This window comes from Montipora foliosa, chromosome 7, assembly GCF_036669935.1.
Source record: "Montipora foliosa isolate CH-2021 chromosome 7, ASM3666993v2, whole genome shotgun sequence".
NCBI classification, from domain to species: domain Eukaryota; kingdom Metazoa; phylum Cnidaria; class Anthozoa; order Scleractinia; family Acroporidae; genus Montipora; species Montipora foliosa.
This window is the reverse complement of record NC_090875.1, coordinates 28,016,672-28,035,252: the sequence shown is the minus strand read 5'-3', so window position 1 is coordinate 28,035,252 and position 18,581 is coordinate 28,016,672. Positions and strand designations below refer to the sequence as shown.

Here is an 18,581-nt window from a genome sequence, read left to right as displayed (position 1 = left end):
CTGTGATATGTGGTAACACTCGCCGTACCTTTCACCAAAAAACGAGATACTCTCCACAATTTAGATGTGTTTCGTGAAAACTTAGTGTAGGAACAAAATATTTTATTATCGTTTCAGAGTAACTATAGTATAAAGCACAAGGAAAGGTTCCGTTTACACAAACGTTGGCCGTGTAGCACTTATATTTTAAACAGAATTAACTGTTACAGTACACTCTCTTCAGTTAATTATAGTATAAAGCATATTGTCAAGAGCTTTTCTCTATGCTGAGAACGAAGTCTGGTCCTTTGCCTTTGTTTAAATATCGTTTGAATAAAAGAACTATCAAATTCAGGAGTCTCCACGCGTGTGCCCAACTCCAAGTTCCACGATCCACGTAAATTAAAGCTGCACTGTGGGAAAGGAGTTTGAGTTAAAGAACCATGGCCGATAGAGCTGAGGCTCTGATGGAGATTAAAGAATGTTTCAAATACTCCACTAATTACGGCAAATCTCGAAGAATAAATATCACCCCAGAACCTAAAGAAAATAATGAAGATAATAGTATTGTATTTTTACAGGATACGTTTTAGCTGAGATGAACTAATTCCAATGCGCTTTTCAGCAGTGCGTAGGAGGACTCAAAACTGACGTAAGACACGATTTGTTTTTTTTTAGACAAGGATTTGTTCACTAAACATTTACCAAAAGAACATTCGAAATCTCGTCAAAAAAGTTGGCGCATGGTTACGGAGGGCGACTATTTTGTCCCAAGTTCAGTGAAGCCTCGGTGACTTCAATCATACTAACTATGCTTCAATTTATGCCTGCTTTGACTTTTCTCTAATCCTCTGAAGATAGCACGTTGCGTAACCGCAAAGCAGGACACTAACGCCTGGTTCACACGTACGACACAAATACAATACATACTTAATTGACCGCTCCCCATAGGGGCTTTTCAGGGCTAATGAAACACTACGAAACAACAGAACAGAACAACAGCAACTGTTAAGAATCCCAACTGGAGGCAAACCAGTTGGCTATTCACAAGGGCAGCTGAGAAGTTAAACCGGGGACTATCAGGAACAAATTCAGCAAGTGGTCAGAGCGGGTCTTGAACCCCGGATCTCCGGATCTCAAGGCAAGCGCCCGAATCACTGGGCCACACTGCCTCCTTAAAACGCAAACGAAGTGTGTGTGTATATGTTTTTTTTTTTACCTTGCGTTTGCGCTTGCGTTTCCCCGGTTCACACGTGTGAAATGCAATCGCAAGCGTAAAATTAATGCAACGCAAGAAAATGGAAAAAAATTCCATGTCCTGCGTCTGCGCTTGCATTTCCGTCGCAGTGTGAACAAGGCTTAACAGCAGACGAGAAGGGTAAACGGCGCACCATCAGTTTGCGTCTCCAGAGCTGATAAAAAAACAAACGGTAAATAAAGACACTTTCTCGTTCTCTGAAAGATCTTGTAACTCTTATATATTTAACAAAGAAGGTCAAAATTTCGCACGAAGCTAAAGAACAATCTCTCGATGAAATATTACTTAAAATCGAGTGACCGTCATGAAATCACCAAGAATACCAATAAAGTATAGAACCTCCCTAAGCAACTTTAAGAACTATTTAGATTTCTTGTTATTTTTTCGAAACGTGGTACTGCCGATAAAAGTATTACTGTAACTTCATTTTTAGTTTGGTGCAGGTTTTCCGTTACCCCTCCGGCCTTGTGTCGAGGAACTAATATATTATGTCTGTGATAACAATTTCTCAGGAAAACGAGTACGAATAAATTCCGATGATTGTCACTGAGATTATTTTATTTTCTTTTATTTTATTTTATTTCATTTTATTGGCTATTATACTGTAAATATTCTATTCTATTCCATTCTATTCTATTATATTATATTCAAAGCACACAGAGTGCAGAAAGAACAAAGTTGAGGGAGTTGCATGAACCGTTCAAGCTTTTCACCATCCTTAGAAATTCTGTAATAGAACACCACTAAATTTTGGCCCTTAACCGCTACAATATTCATCACGTCGAGAGACTGTACAAGTCATGGCAATAAATAGCACTTCATTTGACTCTGCGTCGGATTGTGTACAGAGTGTTTTCCCGTGACGTCACGGCGGCCATAATGTTGTTGCTAAACAATGGAACGGCGGCCATATTGGTGAACCCAACTAATCCTCTTGGATCGTATAAACTCTTGTTCTTAGGCCATCGTAGCTTGATTAAGAAAATAACACAAACTGCGGTGATAAACACATACATACGAATACAATGTTTATCACCGCTGTTTGTGTTATTTTCTTAATCCTCCGAGAATTGAGCTCTATTGTCATGCAAACGTTTTCTTTTGTTTCGGTGGAAAAACAAGGTTACCGATCACGTGAGTAAAACACTCTATAGCATTATGTCACGTGACAACAAGAACAATCAACACGTGGGAGAAGCGTGCTTCCCGAGAAACATAGCAGGCTATGCTAAAAAACTTGATAGTTCTGCATCTCCTTTGAATTTCAGCAGTATAGGCAAACTGTTGTAGAATTGTGGAAAAACGTGTTTACCATAATAAGCCGAAAACCTTCGCTTGTCCGCCTCACACTTCTTTTTTAATGTTGTGACATAGTTAAACTCGGAAGGTTCTTTCTCTTAATAGTATCATTTCGCTATTGTCAACGATCTTTCGTAACATCGAACCATTCTTTGCAATTCATATCGAAACTTGGTTAAAACTTGACCAACACGTTTTAAACTTCAAAGCCAGTTTTCTAGTCGCCATTCAAAACCAGAAACTCCTGTTTCGTTGAAAATACAAGCCATTTATGTCTGCGTTGTCACTGATGCCATACCATCTTTTAGTTCCAACCTACTTTTGGAAAGACTTAAACTTCTTTCTCAGGATATATTCCTGTCAAAACTGACGTTCGATGTTTTCGTAGTCTGTTTGGATGGATTATTTTGGGAGCAAATTCCGAGAACCGTAACATGTCAGTATTAGTCTTTGTTATAACCCAAAGTGTTCTTTTTTTTTTTCGGCTTAACTTTCCATTTTGATACAAATGACAGATACTCAACATACAGACGAATTATCGATGGAAACAAGCATTAAAACACAATTCTGAAAACATCAGTAAAAAAAGGTCAACCGATTTCCGTTTTGTCTGCAATGCAACCGCGAAACCATGGGCTGCGGAGGAAAAGATCAAAGCGAGACTAAAATTACGCAACGTCAAGGGAGCTATCGACCGGAAATAAACATGTGAGATGTCAACAAACGCGCGACTCGCGTCACTGTTGATGCAAGAAAGCGAACGTCTATCAACGGATATCGCAGGGTGGTCTGCAACATATTGATTGTCACAATAACTGCGTTTGGAAAGAAAATACGGTTTTTATTGCACGGCACGCGGTCATTTACAATATTAACATCTCTTAGGTTATTTAACTGCATAAAGGAGCTGAAACAATATATGCTTACTTTGTCTTCTCAAAAGTAAAGGCACTGAGGCCGAGAAAACTATGTCATTTTCGCCTCGAATGAAACGAACTTGCATTGATATTGGGAAAAATTCCTAGAAACAAAAACTTAAAAATATATACTGTATACCTATGAAAGTTGAGCTGCGGAGTGCAAGTTATGTAAAAATATACGCATGTATTTTTTCTAGGAAATTTAGGAAGCAAGTGTGGATTACAATGCTTGCATGAGGCAGCTCTGAGAAGCTTCCGTAGTGTTTGTTTACAACTACAAGTTCCTGTTTCATCGTTTTTCTAGTCTTTTTCTCCAAGTGCAAGACGGTGCTGTTCCAATTTTTATCCCCGTTGTGGAGAACACTTGAAAGCTTGGAAATATAGGATTTGTTCTGGTTTAAGATTGTGGAAACTGCCTTGAAAAGGGTTATTAACATACTAAAAATGTAGATGGTAAGCACGTCTATACTTTCATTACAAAAGTAGAGTTTTTCCTCACACGATAATGCGTTTTCCTGTGCTTGGCTAAATGATCCGAACGAGAAAATTTCTTATCGCAGAGGTCGCATATAAACGGCTTGATCCCACTATGCGATCGCTTGTGCCGGGCCAACTCATCGGATCTTGAAAATCGCCAATTGCATCCTTTCCACGTACAAGCGAAGGGCTTCTCTCCAGTGTGTCGTCTAATGTGGGCTTTCAAATGGGAACTCTTGGTGTACATCTTGGTGCAACCAGGAAAGCTGCACTTATATTCGCGCGAGGAGACGCGGCGTCGCGCGCGCTCCCTACGGGGGCCGGCTTGTGTTTTGCTGTTTGAACCTGGTTGGTCCTTTTTGGTAACAACTTGACCTTCTGCCCCGGAACAATCATAATGAGCAGCGAGCCCTTCCAGTTTAACAGACATATCACTGCTAGAATCACTTAAACACGGCGAATCACTACAGCGTTGGTTGTCGGGCAACAGAAGACTCGCTGATAGCACGAGGTTATCTTTCACGTTGGCGTTCCTCTCGTTTAATTCAAACGCTTGCTTGTAATAGGAATTAAAAACCGAGGAAATAAGATGGTCTTTAAGTTCCCCTGCCTCGTCGCACTCGGGTTGCAGGACAATCTGTTCATTCATTGAATCGACAATACCTTTGGAAAATAAATAATCAAGGTAGAAGTCAAACGGACAGGTCAGGTCCATAGAATCAACATGTTGTTCCTCTGTTGCATCCAAGCTTTCTAAATATCCACACAGCGGAAATTGTTCGTCCAGTTCTGTAAAATCCAAAGTACTCGAATCCATAAATTCTTCAAAGAGTAATTCGGGTTCCATGTCTACCGGAGGCTGGCTAAAGCAAAGCAATATCTGGACTGTTGAAATTTTCCGCCTTGCTCTGTACCAGCGCTGGGAGGCATGTGGTTACTAGCAATCGCTCAACGAGTTAAATACCCTGTGGTCGGTGGCTAGCCTTTTTTAAAGCTTTTCTATTGGCTTATCAAATCATCACCGAGTATTCTAGCTGATAATAATCTTAGAGAAACAATCCACTTCCGATGATTTGATTGGATGCAGGCTTCATCGCCGACACTGGAGTAAATTTGTTGCAAAATTTTTAAAGTACACAAATTTTGTTACCGAAGAATTATCCGTTGTGACCTCTTGACTCCAGATTCCTTTGTTTCATGTTTCGTGTTCCAGCCCGTTCCGATGGAATGTGTTAAACCTAAACTTTTCATAGTTTCCTCAAAAAATATAAACACGATCTGGATGTCATCATCCACGAACCAGCTAAAGCTTGCATTGTTTAGGAAAGAAAATTAATTAACCCTGAAGGCTTAACGGCAACTCAGTGGGCGCTAAAGCCAAGAGGATACCATTTTAGGACAAATTTTTATTTGCCTTCAAAATCGAAGAATTCTTTATAAGGCTCTTTCTTCTCCAGGTTCGTCACACTCTTAATAGGTGAAGAAAAGGTCACGATTAACATAGCACGTGCGTGCACGATATGGATAATTACTTCCCTTGCACAATATTCGCATTTTGCCCTTAGCGCCATACACGGTATTCGACATTTACTGGTTTAAATGAAACGCCAGGAGATGCCAGACTTTTCTTTCACTTCTGGCCGATATCATTGGATTTACATGACGTTTGTCAAGTTGACGTGGATTTTTCGTACATTATAAAGCTGGTTGGTAAACTAAGTAGCTGTTATTGCTCGTCCATTTTTCATTACGAGTGCTTACGAGGCTAAACAAACAAAACGGAAATCTGAGTTGGGATGACAGCTTAACGATGAAGCAACCCTTAATGCACGTATTTTAAACAAAATAGACGAAAATCAAGCCTAATGGGTTGTTTACAAGGTGATAATCCACAGGGAGATAACTTTCTCCATTGAGCAAGACAATTCCGCCTCGACGTTTCTTGTTCCACACGAATCTGGAATCAGGCTTTTCAGCACTCGAGGTATAAAAGAATTGCTGACAATGACGTCAAGGAGAAATTAAAAAAGAAAACAAATCGCTTAGCACTCGGGCAATTTTTCAACTATTCTTTCAGTGCTTGGCTTATCGGCACGCGAGTGAAGACAACAATCTTCGGCAAATGTCCAATTTTCTTCTTCCCACGGATTTTCCAAAAATACGACTCACGCGCTTATGAAATTGTGACAGCACTTTGAAAAAAAATGAATGGATATTAAAGTGCGGGCTATAGACGAATGAGAGCAGTGATCATTTAGCTGGACAACTCACTGAAGCAACTGTCTCTTAATAGAGACCTGAAAAACTCAGGTGGATCTAATAGGAGTTGTCCAGCTGAGTGCAATGATCATTTTCTCTCACTCGGCTTTGGAAAATAGTGACGCATTTAAGACATTGTAGCAAAGATGGAGAACACACCCTTTAAAACCATCTGAAACGTCAGCTTAAAAAGTGGCTAATTCCTCATCCCTATATACAAGCCTAATGGCAAAACAATATATTTCTGAAAGTTAAACAGTAATCTCTTAAACAGTCGTCCAACAAAAACTAGGATATCTGCAAAAACTAGTGGCATTGGTTGAAGCCTTCAAGTTTCTACAACAGCATGCAGTAACTTTGTTTATACTCGTCCAGATTCTCGCACATGCTGCACGATGTAAGGAGAGTTTAGATTTATATCAATTCGGTGTGCTTCAATCTTAATCAATCTAACATCGGCTAAAAGACTAGATAAAAGTCTCTTCAACAGCACTAGTAACTTTGTTTCTAATTTCCCAGATTCTCGCACATGTTTCGCGATGTAATGAGACATTAGATTTGGATAAATTCAGTGCGCTACAATCTTAAGCGAATTCGAGAAGCGGAGAAGGGTAAACCAGGTGGCGATACAATAGGGGAGAAAGCCAAGGGGTCAGCTTATTCCATAAGATCGGTGAACATCTTAGCTAAAATAGTGCAGTTCAATTTTTGTTCCTACTTCTTGATATCTGTATCTGCATCAAGAGAATCCATCAGAAGTATGGTGTATTTAGATTTGAAGCCCTCACAATTAAGAAATGCATGTATTATAAACATAGCTGGACAGATTGCTTAGTGTATGGATGATTTACTTTACTTAATTTTATTTAACGCTTAGTATCACGATGATTGTCATTGTTTAATACTGTATCTTTCGTTTTCATCTTTCTTCTTAGGTATACTCTACTTTTAACTAGGGAGTGCCAATAAAGTCACTAAGTAGCGCAATCGCTGAAATCTACCATGGGTTCGAATCCTGTAAGTTTCTGCATGGCTTCCTGTACACCTCTATGAACTACGACGACCATTCTCGTTTAGAGTTGTTCCAGATGTTGCTGTTGTTCTTGTTACAAAACAAACTGTTCAAGAGATGGGAAAACATAGACCTGACGTAAAGAAGGGGGGGAGGGGAGGGAGAGGGAGCAGTAGTGTGCGGTAGGCAGAGAAGTATAGCTGCAGATCTGGCAACCATGTTCAGAGATGTAACATAAGCATATAAAGCCTCGATCAGCGATCGAAATGTTGTAATTTGGAGTAACGTCCAATTCTGAAATCAATCGCACCAGAGTTAGAAAAAGAAGTTATAATTAAAAAAAGGCAGTTTAATTTAAATTAAATTTCGACCCTAACCAGTCTTGCGGCTACTGTAGTAAACGATTTTATGTATAACAATCTTTATTTTTTGTGAAGATAGTTTTCAGTGTTGTTTGCTCTTAGTTAAAACACGACCCTAAAAGTATACGTTTCCTTTCACCCAACATCTTATAAATAAAGGATGTTGCGTTCAGTGTGCCATGGATAGCCATAAAAACTTACTATTTGTACATAAATTACTTGGGAGTTTAAGAGAAATTTTGTGTATTACACTTTCAACAAAATCATCACTGATACACAGCCAGCTGTCCATAACAACGCCCTTTCCCCACTGGCCCAACCCAATCCAACTTCCTCTGATCAAATCAAAGCTTTTTACAAATATTCACAAAATAACCAAAATAGGCGATCGTGCCCGAGCTTGTTCGATTTGCATCTTGCGATATCTTTCATCAATCCACACTAGAAAAATATTTTACTTCTCGGAAATTGAAGATTTGGCTTAAGAAAGAGAACCCGTCGTTGTTAATCTGTTTTATTTTTCTCACTTCGGCTTGCGAGTTGTCAGTATTTACAAATACTTGGAGAAGCCTAAGAAATACAAAAATAAGGTGGAAAAACACGAGCCAATGCATAAAGACAACAAAAATCCGAGAGCCGGGAATTAAGGCAAGCTATGACAGTAATCATTGAAACAACTACCGAACGATACCCAAGATGCTTTGGAGCCGTGTTTGGATTAAAAGCAGCCACTTTCTTTACATATTGAGAAAATTGTTAACCAAAACGATGAAAATTACAACACACGAGTTAAAATCAGTGTTATTCTGGCAAACTGAAATGGTATGTCATCTCTCTTACATCAAGATTATGCAGTCAAAAAGAATAATAAATCAACAAGAAATTTAGTGCTATCAGTGGGTTTGCAAGAGACGCATTAGAAAAATTCCACACAAGATAATCTTTGCAATAGGAAAGTCCGTTCAATCTCAACTAGATTAAAGACCACGTAGATCGGGAAAGAATGGAAAAAAAGGGCGACATTTCGTTTATTTGCTGAATAACATAATTGAGAACGCACCAAAATAGAAGTTGATAAGACAAGATTAAACGTTAACTGCAAATTTCACGAAACGTGAAAATCACGAGCTCATTAAGTCGTTCCATATGATATGGGTGGAAACCTGTACGACTTTTAGAAAAATAAGTTCTAATCATGCATGCGTGGAGGACTTGGCAGAACGATTGCGGACATTTGGAGCAATGGAAAAGTTGCAATAGCGTTTGAAAGGCATGGAAACGAAACAAGGGGTCCTTGAAGATTCCGATTTCCCCGTTTCTGAGGTGACCCCAGCTTGACCTGGTTATCGTGTCTTGTTATCTGGACTCTCACAAAAAGCCTCATATTGCGCCCACTCGTATCCTCATTTCAATAATAGCTATTCAATTTTGGTACTCTCAAATGGAAATGAATAGCAACATTTATCAAGATTGCATGATTGATAAGCAATCTAAAATTCAAGTGTTTCGTAAATGCACACAAGCATTCTTTGCAAATTTTCACGAAAGTTAAAAATAACTTCGCAGGAAAGAGCCTCTCTTTTCTACAGTCAATCAAGCTCGCTTCCTATCACTAACTGATTTGTTTTCCTTTCTACTTTTAAAAACATACGGCACCAAAAATACACACCCTGTCCATCAGGACTTTAATATTTAAAACTATTCACTTCAAAGCAGTACCTGATTGACGTTCAAAATTTGAGCTCTTTAAATCTATATCCCTACACCACGGTGTGTGGGTTTAAACTGAAGTCTGCTTGAAGGCTAACGTTGATTTTAACAAAACCATACAAGAGACAACAAGTTCAATATCATGACGACTTGAACCCACATGCAATCTCGCATTGCTTTCGAATTTCTTAAATCTGAGAGCACTTTTGTTTTGTGAAAGATGAAATCGATTAATCCTCACGAAAAAATGTAGAAAAACTCATTTGAAACTTAGCCATTGGCGATAATTTCAGAGCTTCAAATTTATCAGTACTCATCTACTCTGAAGTTCACTTAGTTATCACAGATGCCCGTCACTGTTTTAATTGTGCCTTGCAGCTTCGATATGGTTTTCAATGGCGACTTACGTCTAAGCATTTCCGACCTATTTCTGGCAATTAGGTTGGGTTCTTTGGGTTAAGGGTAAATGCAAGTACTTCACTCGAGGACCGGAATTCAGAGGACAGTTTGTGACGTGAACTGTCTGTATTCCCAGATGCGAGTGATGTTGAAGTTGGCAAGAAAAGCGAGGGGACGCTTCGTGACGCTTGTTGAGACTGAAGTGAATTTGATTAACTGTACTTGCACCTCTGGACACTCAGACGAAAACACAAGCAGCCAACCACACGTCAACGCACCGGCGTTACGTTACTTGTCTTCATATCGCTCGTGAAAAAAGTGTGTCGTTTTACGTCAAAACATCATCGTGATTTCCATACTTTCCAAGGCTCCAAGGCATTTTGAGCACTCAGTGGCATTGTAACTACTGTAGGAGGAATGTGCGTTCGTGGGGACGAAATGTGGGTTCTGGAATATGCGAGGGAGTATATGATATTTCCGTCCTAGTTCAGATTCTCATTCGAACGTGAGCATAATGCCTTACTTACATACCGATACATACGTAAATCCTGAGGAATTAGGCGTTTAGATCCTATATGAAATCCTAGTAGAAGAAAGGACTACTACGCACGATGTAATTCGTTCGCTGCGTATGCAACACGTAAACAGTATATTTGCACGTTTGGTTAAGCAACAATACTTCCGATTCGCATAAACATATATTCTATAATATAAGACTTTTACAAGAACTCTTCTATTTTTAAAACAAAACAGCATGAACCTGTTAACAATGGGAGACACGTGGCGTAGTTGCTGGCACGCCGAACTCCCGGAGTCGCTAGTTCGAGGTCCTGCTCGGAAACGGTTTTGTTTCCTCGGAAACATTGCTCGTCACTGTCTCTCTCCATGTGTAAAGGCAACATATTAATTGGGGTAACTCTGTGATAGAATAGCATCCCGTACTGGGTTGGGGGGGTGGGGGGTGTGGGCAAGGGGGGGAGGGTTGTCGCTTCATGCTATACAAACCGGGATAAACTTCGGTCGTGTCAGCCCGGCCCTGAGGGGCTCACAAGCGACTTTTTAAACAGCGCGTGTACTTATGAACGACACCTAATTGCTCCTCGATAGCGCCTACGCGGAACAACTAACCTCAATACACACACAGCGGAATCGGATTTTTTAGTAAAAAAAAAAAAAAAAAGGAAAAGAAAACTGCAATAGAAACGTGATAAATGACTGAACAGCCGAGAATAAATGAACATTGGACCGAATTAAAGTTCAAGTCTAGAGAGCACCAATCAATTTTCTTTTCACCCGGCAAAGACGACAGACATTTATCTCATTTACACGTACCTAAGCTTTTGGGTGGTAAAACCACGCTGAATTCCATTTGAACAACGGAAAAGTTGTCAGCTTGGAAAATATAAAGATGTTCCTCTTATCAAGTTGTAAAGTTTAGAACTTGATATGATATTCAATGACCAGTTCTTGTGCCTGTACTTGTCCTTAATTAGCGCGCGGTTAAATGAACATCAGTAAAAAAAAAAACAGTGGGTAATAAGCAGTAAAGCAGTATAATCAGTAAAAAAAAGAGTGAGTATAGCCAGATAAATTCTACATAAACAATGTTGGCTTGCCGCTTCGACGCAAAAGCGAAAACAGCCAAATGAAAAAGATCCATATCTGGCAATTAACGCGTGTTTTCACAGCCCAACAAGAAACATACTCAGACGTGATAACCTTTGGAAGGACAAATGTAACTGTTTCACCAGTAAGTGCATGGCTGTGTCGCCAAAGTTAGCCTAATTCAGCGACTGGGAACTGAAAACAAAATTAAGCGTGAAAATAACTACTCAAAACACTGAGGGAAGGTTTTACCTACCAGCCAATACAAAAGGCAGCCGGGATGGCCAAAATTGAATGAGATTAAAATGAATTGCAATTAGGGTTTTTGAACGAACTGCTCAGCCTAACCGTTTTTGAAAGTATATCTCTGTTGTTATTATGGATGCTCAACAAACATATTTTTGTCGCGACGCTTTGATTTGTGTTGTTTAAAAGTAATTTCTGGGTTAACGTTCAGTTGCATAGCGAATACTGAGGAGTGAGTAATTAGTAAAACTACACTGTGACAAAATGAAATGTACTGCCGTGAAACAGCCTCTTAAACGCGTTTGCGCATGTTGCTGCTTGAGTCACCAGTCAAAAGCAGCACTTACAACTTACAGAAAGTCCAAAAAGTGGTTCAATTTAGCAACCTGTTAGAAGCTTATTTTGAGATGGCTATTGCCTCGCTCTAGCTCCAACGCTAGAAGCAATGGCGCCATTGTACCGTCGAAATAGGGATAAAACCAAAATATATTGCGACTTCCCCGTTCATAAAATTATTCGTTGCGGCTAGCGCGACCTTTTTCTGGTACACTGAAGTTATGATCTGAACACTACACGGGATGGTAGATCGCAATAACTTTATCCTTTATCGACGAGAACTGTTTAAAACGCAAAAGCTAAGGTTTCTTTTTTACCAATCTTATGGAATTTTAAAAACCGACAAATGTGGGTGTTAAGCTTGCTTTGAAAATACATGGTGCGAGGTTAACTTGTACTTCGAATCAGTTAAACATTTGTTAACCGAGTGAACGTGACTATATTTGATCGCCTACGTCGAACTGTACCGTGACTAGCAAGTTTTCCTTGACAAGTCCACTTGTCAAGGAAAACTAGCCAACCGTCTGTACACACTAGAAGTTCTCCTTGAAAAGGTTTTCCTTGAAAAGTTTCCTTGGTAGTGTAAATGAAAAATATGACAAGTTTCCCTTGACAAGTGCCCTTGATAAGTAATTTACTCTAGCAAATATCGTCCTTGACAAGTTTTTCCATGACAAGTGTCCTTGTTCAAAAACTAGCATGGACACTTGACAAGGAACAACTTGTCATATTTTTCCATTTACACTGCCAAGGAAAACTTGTCAAGGAAAACTTGCTAGTGTAATTGAGGCTTTAATCCAAAATTCTTCCGATTTAATTCTCAATGAAGTAGAATCTTAATTTTTCCGGATTTTTTTTTATTAAGGAGGCTTAATCAGGAAACAAAACGAAGGCAAGCAGCGTACGATGCAATTGTGCGTTCGTGTAATCCTTTTTTCCTGCAAATCCGCAAGGGGGAGAGTGGATTAAAAATAATTCAATTAGAAAACGAGTATAGCCCAAGGGTATGACATGATTATTGATCAGGATATCGTTGTTTATTCTTATAATTGTGTGCATAATCATGGTAATGTATGTATATACGCGTATCACATACAGTTTCATGGCGGTTTACGATAATTATTCTCAAACCTGCACCGGAGGTCTTCCGCCATATCTTCACGAACAGTGTGTGGGTTCTCGAATGTTCCACAGTGTTGATCAACAGTAAGGGTCCAGCGAGACGGAGCTTACGGTTTCTAGACCTTATCCGAGTCGACTTGAAAGTCTAACCATTAATTTTGCAGGTTACGAACCGGAGATCTCTCGCATAAAAGTCCGATGCTTGTCCAACTGAGCCACCGAAGAAGACAACGAAAAATTCAAGATAAAAAGTTCTAAAAGGCAATTTGAGATAAAGGGTGATTTCATCGGAATGCGTAACTTTTAAACACCTTCTGTTGGGTTCTCCAAAACAGGAACTAATCAAAATACAATCGAGAAATCGAGATCATTAAGAAAATGGCGTTCTGGGTTATGTCAAAAGAAGACGTTAAGTACTTGAAAAGGTGTATCAGATAAAAACAGTGAAAATGCAGGGATAAATGCTTCAAGTTAAAGATATTGTCAAGTACTGAGTTTAGTTTTTTTTTTTAATTGGTGACTTGGGCATACTCGGAAAAAATCCGAGTCCTCGTTTGCAGGAGTCGAACCTACGACGACCTCCCGATTACTAATTCCGATGCTCTACCACCGAGCTATAGGGGATACTCGGAAAAAATCCTAGTGCTCCTTTGCACGGGTCGAACCCACAACGACCTTCCGATTGCAAGTTCGGATGCCCTACCACTGGTCTCGAGGTATAGGAGACTCGAATGAATGTTAGTTCTACAAGACACAACATGACCACATCATTAGTTCTGCTAAAGATGCGTGAGGGTTTCCTGAACTCTCGACAATTATAATATTTTGACTACGAACAAAGATAGGTCACGTTTGCCAGGGATTGATCGGAACTGAAAGCGGAAGCGGAAATACACTTGACAGGATGCAAGTTTCCAAATATTCACGATTCACGATCACGAGGGCGATAATCGTTCCTGACTGTGTTATGCGACTGCTGCTCAAAGCGAGGCTCGTTCGTAGAGCAATGAGTTCTGGTAGCTGCACTGTGCATTCTGATCGAAAGTGTTACTGATGCGACAAAAAGCGTGACCTATAATTATTTAAGAATCCTATCTGCCATTAGATAAACCAGTTTATAGCTACAAGTATTTACAAGGACATCCGTCCCTTTGTGAGCAGACCGAGGCTTGAACTGGGTTCGCCAGATTTCAAGGAAGCGCCCCTGCCAAATGGCTCACATCTATATTATAATTATTTCTTTTTCTTACCAATAGTTATCAGAAGTTGTCATTCTCGTCGTCTTCCTCAATCTCTTCATACTGTGAATCATCAACAGACTCAATCTCCTGCTGTGTGGTTGGAGAACTTGTTACAAACAGCTTTGTGCCCCATTCTTTAAGTTTGTCGTGATGCCGCCGACCACAGAGGTGTTTGCCCTGTTTACCAAAGGCAGCGAAAAATCGTTGATGAGCTTTAATTGCCAAAACTACAAAATTTTGAAGTACCACTATTCAAAAGAACCATTTTTCTCTTTTCACCAATTTAATTGTGAAAGCGTATGTCACATCGTCTTATAGGACATTCATGGTCAACGATGAAATGATATATGAAATGAATCATATATGAACTGCGGATATGAAATCAAGTGAAGCTATGATCCTTGCAATTATTAACGCAATTTTTGCAATTGCGTAGAGAAGCCTGAAAAATTCGGGACTTCAACGGGGTTTGAACTCGTGACCTCGCTTCACTTGATTTCATATCTGCAGTTCATATGTGATCCACTTCATATATCATTTCATCGTTGATTCATTCCTCACGGGAACATTAGAGCCCACAAATGACCAGCTCCCAACGTCAGTGGCTTCATAACTCAGTTGGTTAGAGCGTCGCACCGGTATCGTGAGGTCACGGGTTCAAACCCCGTTGAAGTCCCAAATTTTTCAGGCTTCTCTACGCAACTGCACAAATTGCGTTCATAACTGTGAGGATCATAGCTTCACTTGGTTAAAATTCATATTGTTAACCCATTTACCACTAAGGGGTTCCACATTAAAGAATACTTATTACTGTCAGTGTAAGACAGTAAAATTTATACAGTAAGTGGCTAGAGCTCTTGATGACACTAGCAGAGGTTTCAATAAAATCTGAAGGTGATTGCTGGATTGATTAGAGAATTAAAACAACTGTTGTATTAAAACTTATCGTCAATGAAATTTTATCTTTAGGTTTTTTAACAAATCTGTCTTAAATTAGTAGCCTACTTCACAGGCAGTTTGGTAAATTTTGGACTCTTCTTTCCACCGGTGATGACTTTTGAGTGATACTTTGAAGGTAATTGCCATGCAAAAACCTGGACCAAGGTCAAAATAGAAAGTGAAGGGGGAGGGGGTGGGGACGAGGAGCAAGAAACCACCTGCAATTAACCCCACAAGATTCACCTTCAAACGATCACTAACAAAGGTCTAAAAAGAGTCTGAAATTCACCAAAATGCCTGTTATGTATGCTATCAATTTAGGGAAAAAGTAGCTGACTTCTCTGAGTCAAGTATACATGTAGTATACTTGGCTGTTGGTACGGATTGAAAACACTGAGCTAGTTTAGGACATGGTATGTCCTGACCCCAACAGGGCAGGGTCAGTATTCCTAAATGGCAGAAAATCGAACACATGTCCACCTGCATGTACGTGTACCTACCCATTCTATTTGTGAGCTAAGAGTCAGTTCACAGGCCTGGCAAACCCACGCTCCTGCAGCTTCTTTCTTTACTTTCTTTTTCCTGTGCCTTTTGGAAGCTACGTGGTCATCATACATCTTCAGTGATGTAAATTTCTTATCTGGACATAAATTGCATATTAACTTTGAAGCAGCCTCAACCTTGAAGAAATGGTGAAAAAATAAATCAATCAATTCACTACCTCTAAAAGTTTGCAGGAGCTAAGAATAACAATTATTAATTAAAAGTGCGTATCTCCTCAACACACTTTTCCACTTTATTTATTCTCCAAAATCATCTCAAAGACAGTGTACATCATGTTGTTTCTAAAACCTTTGGATTGAATTTCACTTTTTTATTGGCTTTGAAAAACGGGGAAAAGTGGTCATACTTTAATCCACAACTGAGCAATGAAGGGGAATTGGTTTGATAATTCTCAAATATCAAACGCAAAACAGCCAAAAAAACAACCAAAAAAAGAAACTGGGCATCGTTTTTATTTTCATTTCCAAAACATCTGTGACAATTGGCTAGTTTCGAATTGTGCAGAAACACAAGAGCATACAGTGTAATCGATGTTCAGGGGGATAATTAGCATTTTGTTTTGAACAAAACAAAGGAAAATGCAAATTTTACCATAATTGCTTGTAATCTCTCAATCTGATTGGCTAACTTGCAGTTGCCGATGAGAGTCTAGACAACGCTGTACGCGTCATGCTCGCATCATTGTGTCATGCAATGTAATAGCCAATCAGGAACGCCCATTTTGGGACATAAACCACCATATTGCGAGAAAGTTATAGACAACGCTTGATCTTTCTTCGTGTCATGATTGGACACACTCATTGGACACACTCGGCTGCGCCTCGTGAGTCCACAACATCTTGACCACTGTGATGACGAATATCGTTGTCGATAAGAGTACAGACAACACTGAACCACTTTCGATTTGTTAATTATTCCCTAAACCTTGCCTCTGTTTCTTTTGTTGCTGCACAATTCGAAACTACAATCTTGGACAACACTGTTGAGACAGTGCACAAATTCACTTTCATTTTTGCACACCCCTACTTACACTCCCCTTCCCACTCCTCTCCCCCCTCCCCCCTCAGTCAATGTTGCTATCTATTGTCATCTGTCCTACAGTATATTTCCGACCAAGATAAATCGACATTGAGTTTGGGAGAAGGAAAAGGGTGGCTTTTAAAAGGATAATTTTCTGGTCAGGAGTACCCAAAATGTCTCTGTCTCAACAGGTTTTGTCCACGATTGCAGCCTATTTAAGCATAAATTCGTAAAATTCTAAAAGTGCCAAAAATAGTCACACGGCATGTTTTTCCAGAGCCTTCTTTAATTTTATTTAATATAATATTTATTATCATTAACCCATTGAACCCTGAGAGTAAAACTAAATAGATTTTACTCTGTCTAACTCCAGACGATTTTACTCATCAATGGGGCGGTGGCCTAGCGCATTTGAGGTGTGAATGGGTTAATAAAATTACCATTATGCAATACAATTATCAATTGTGACATGATCGTGGACACTACATTTAACGATTCTGCATATGCTAGCTACCTGGGGTTATGCTTGGGTCTCTAACAAACCCATTCCTTGGTGGAAACCACAGTAAGAACAATTTGGTTCCTCCTTCTGCAGGTATCGGACCAGAGGGAGGGGAAGGAATGGGGGGGGACCGGATGAAAAATATCTCCAGATTTTACATCTCCAGAGGTTGGCACCTCTGTTATCAACTTCTTTGATAAAACCAAACTTCTCATTTTCCAATGACAAAGCACTACACTTTAGAAACAAAATCCTCCATCCTTTTTCCCCTTTATCAACTCATTTGATAAGCCAAACTTGGTGGAAAAGACTGCTACAGTATTCCAGGGAACATCTAAGCGCTGTGACCAGCTTCAAATGCAATAAGCGAATCTTTGGTGAAGTCACTGTTTACATTTTGTCTCATTAACATCATTATGAGTTTGCTGACAGAACGCATCATTCTTTTCACAAATTGACTTCAATGGGAATAAAACGAAGGTGCAAAGCTTAGTTAAATTTCCAATTTGAAGCCTTTGGGCTGTGTTAACTAGCGAGTTATTTGCCATCGAAAACTGATAAAATCTCGGTTGACAAAAGTGCCTAATGAGCTCGAGCCCACACATTCTTTGTAAAATTTATAATTTTCAACGCGTAGCTACTCAGAGATTATCAGGTAAAGCGCGCTCAAAGTTTCAGAGATAGCTCATTATGCAATGCACTAATGTTAGCTGATAGAATGCAATACGATGTGCTTATGCTAACGAGGCAAAAAAATGTAAACAAAGATTCCTCTATATCTGCGGGGGAAACGTTCGACGACGGATTCTCATAACTTAAAGACTATCTCACGGCCTTGTAAGTAATGACTCAAAATTATGTCACCTGTAATTGTTTTAGTTTTCGTTTGGACGTCTTCTTGTATGTTGCCTGTTCCTCGAGAGATGACATTTCTTCTCCTTCGTCCGCCATATTTTCGCTTTTATCGTTACCAGACTCCATCGGTAAAAATGATAACCGCTGGTCTCTGCGGACCCATTTAGCTTCATATTTTTTTAACATCCAACAATTAACAACTGATTTAGATTTTATCTTTAAGATTTTGTTATTTAATATTACAGATGTCTTATGAGTATTAAGAATTAGAAGTATTTCTTATGGTACATGTATCATAAAATTATTCATTACTCTAGCAGTTAAAAGCAGTAAGCAGTTAACATCAAGCTGAGTAAGCTGTAGAAGCGAGTAGCAGCTTTAGCAGTAAGCTGCAAACTGTAGCAGTTAACATCAAATTTTAATACAAACAAATAGTTCTCGCTGCAAACTACTTTTCTTTTTTTCAGGGGTCAAAC

General features: G+C 39.4%; 2 protein-coding genes across 4 annotated transcripts in view; both read right to left on the bottom strand.

The window, feature by feature from the left end:
* The window catches only part of LOC138011678 (uncharacterized), an 18,408-nt gene extending 207 nt beyond the window's left edge, over nt 1-18,201 (bottom strand). Inside the window, exons 1-4 of one of the 3 annotated variants that reach the window (XM_068858802.1) lie at nt 18,115-18,201; nt 15,665-15,844; nt 14,235-14,402; nt 1-519 (exon numbers count right to left, since the gene is read on the bottom strand). The exon at nt 1-519 is cut by the window's left edge and continues 207 nt beyond it. In XM_068858802.1, the coding sequence (XP_068714903.1) occupies nt 14,244-14,402; nt 15,665-15,844; nt 18,115-18,201 (426 nt within the window). In that variant the 3' untranslated portion in view covers nt 1-519; nt 14,235-14,243. Of the gene's footprint in view, nt 520-7,182; nt 7,311-12,999; nt 13,239-14,234; nt 14,403-15,664; nt 15,845-18,114 lie in introns of those variants that run through there. The other 2 variants (XM_068858800.1, XM_068858801.1) reach the window with 2 other exon arrangements.
* LOC138011677 (Krueppel-like factor 6) lies at nt 3,353-5,074 on the bottom strand. Its single transcript, XM_068858799.1, has one exon. It carries the CDS (start codon nt 4,778-4,780, stop codon nt 3,920-3,922), a length of 861 nt encoding a protein of 286 aa, XP_068714900.1. The 5' UTR covers nt 4,781-5,074; the 3' UTR covers nt 3,353-3,919.
* Nucleotides 18,202-18,581: the final 380 nt, after the last annotated feature.

Excerpts from the sequence above, each read along its gene's own strand:
- LOC138011677 (XM_068858799.1), bottom strand. The coding sequence starts at position 4,780 with ATGGAACCCGAATTACTCTTTGAAGAATTTATGGATTCGAGTACTTTG.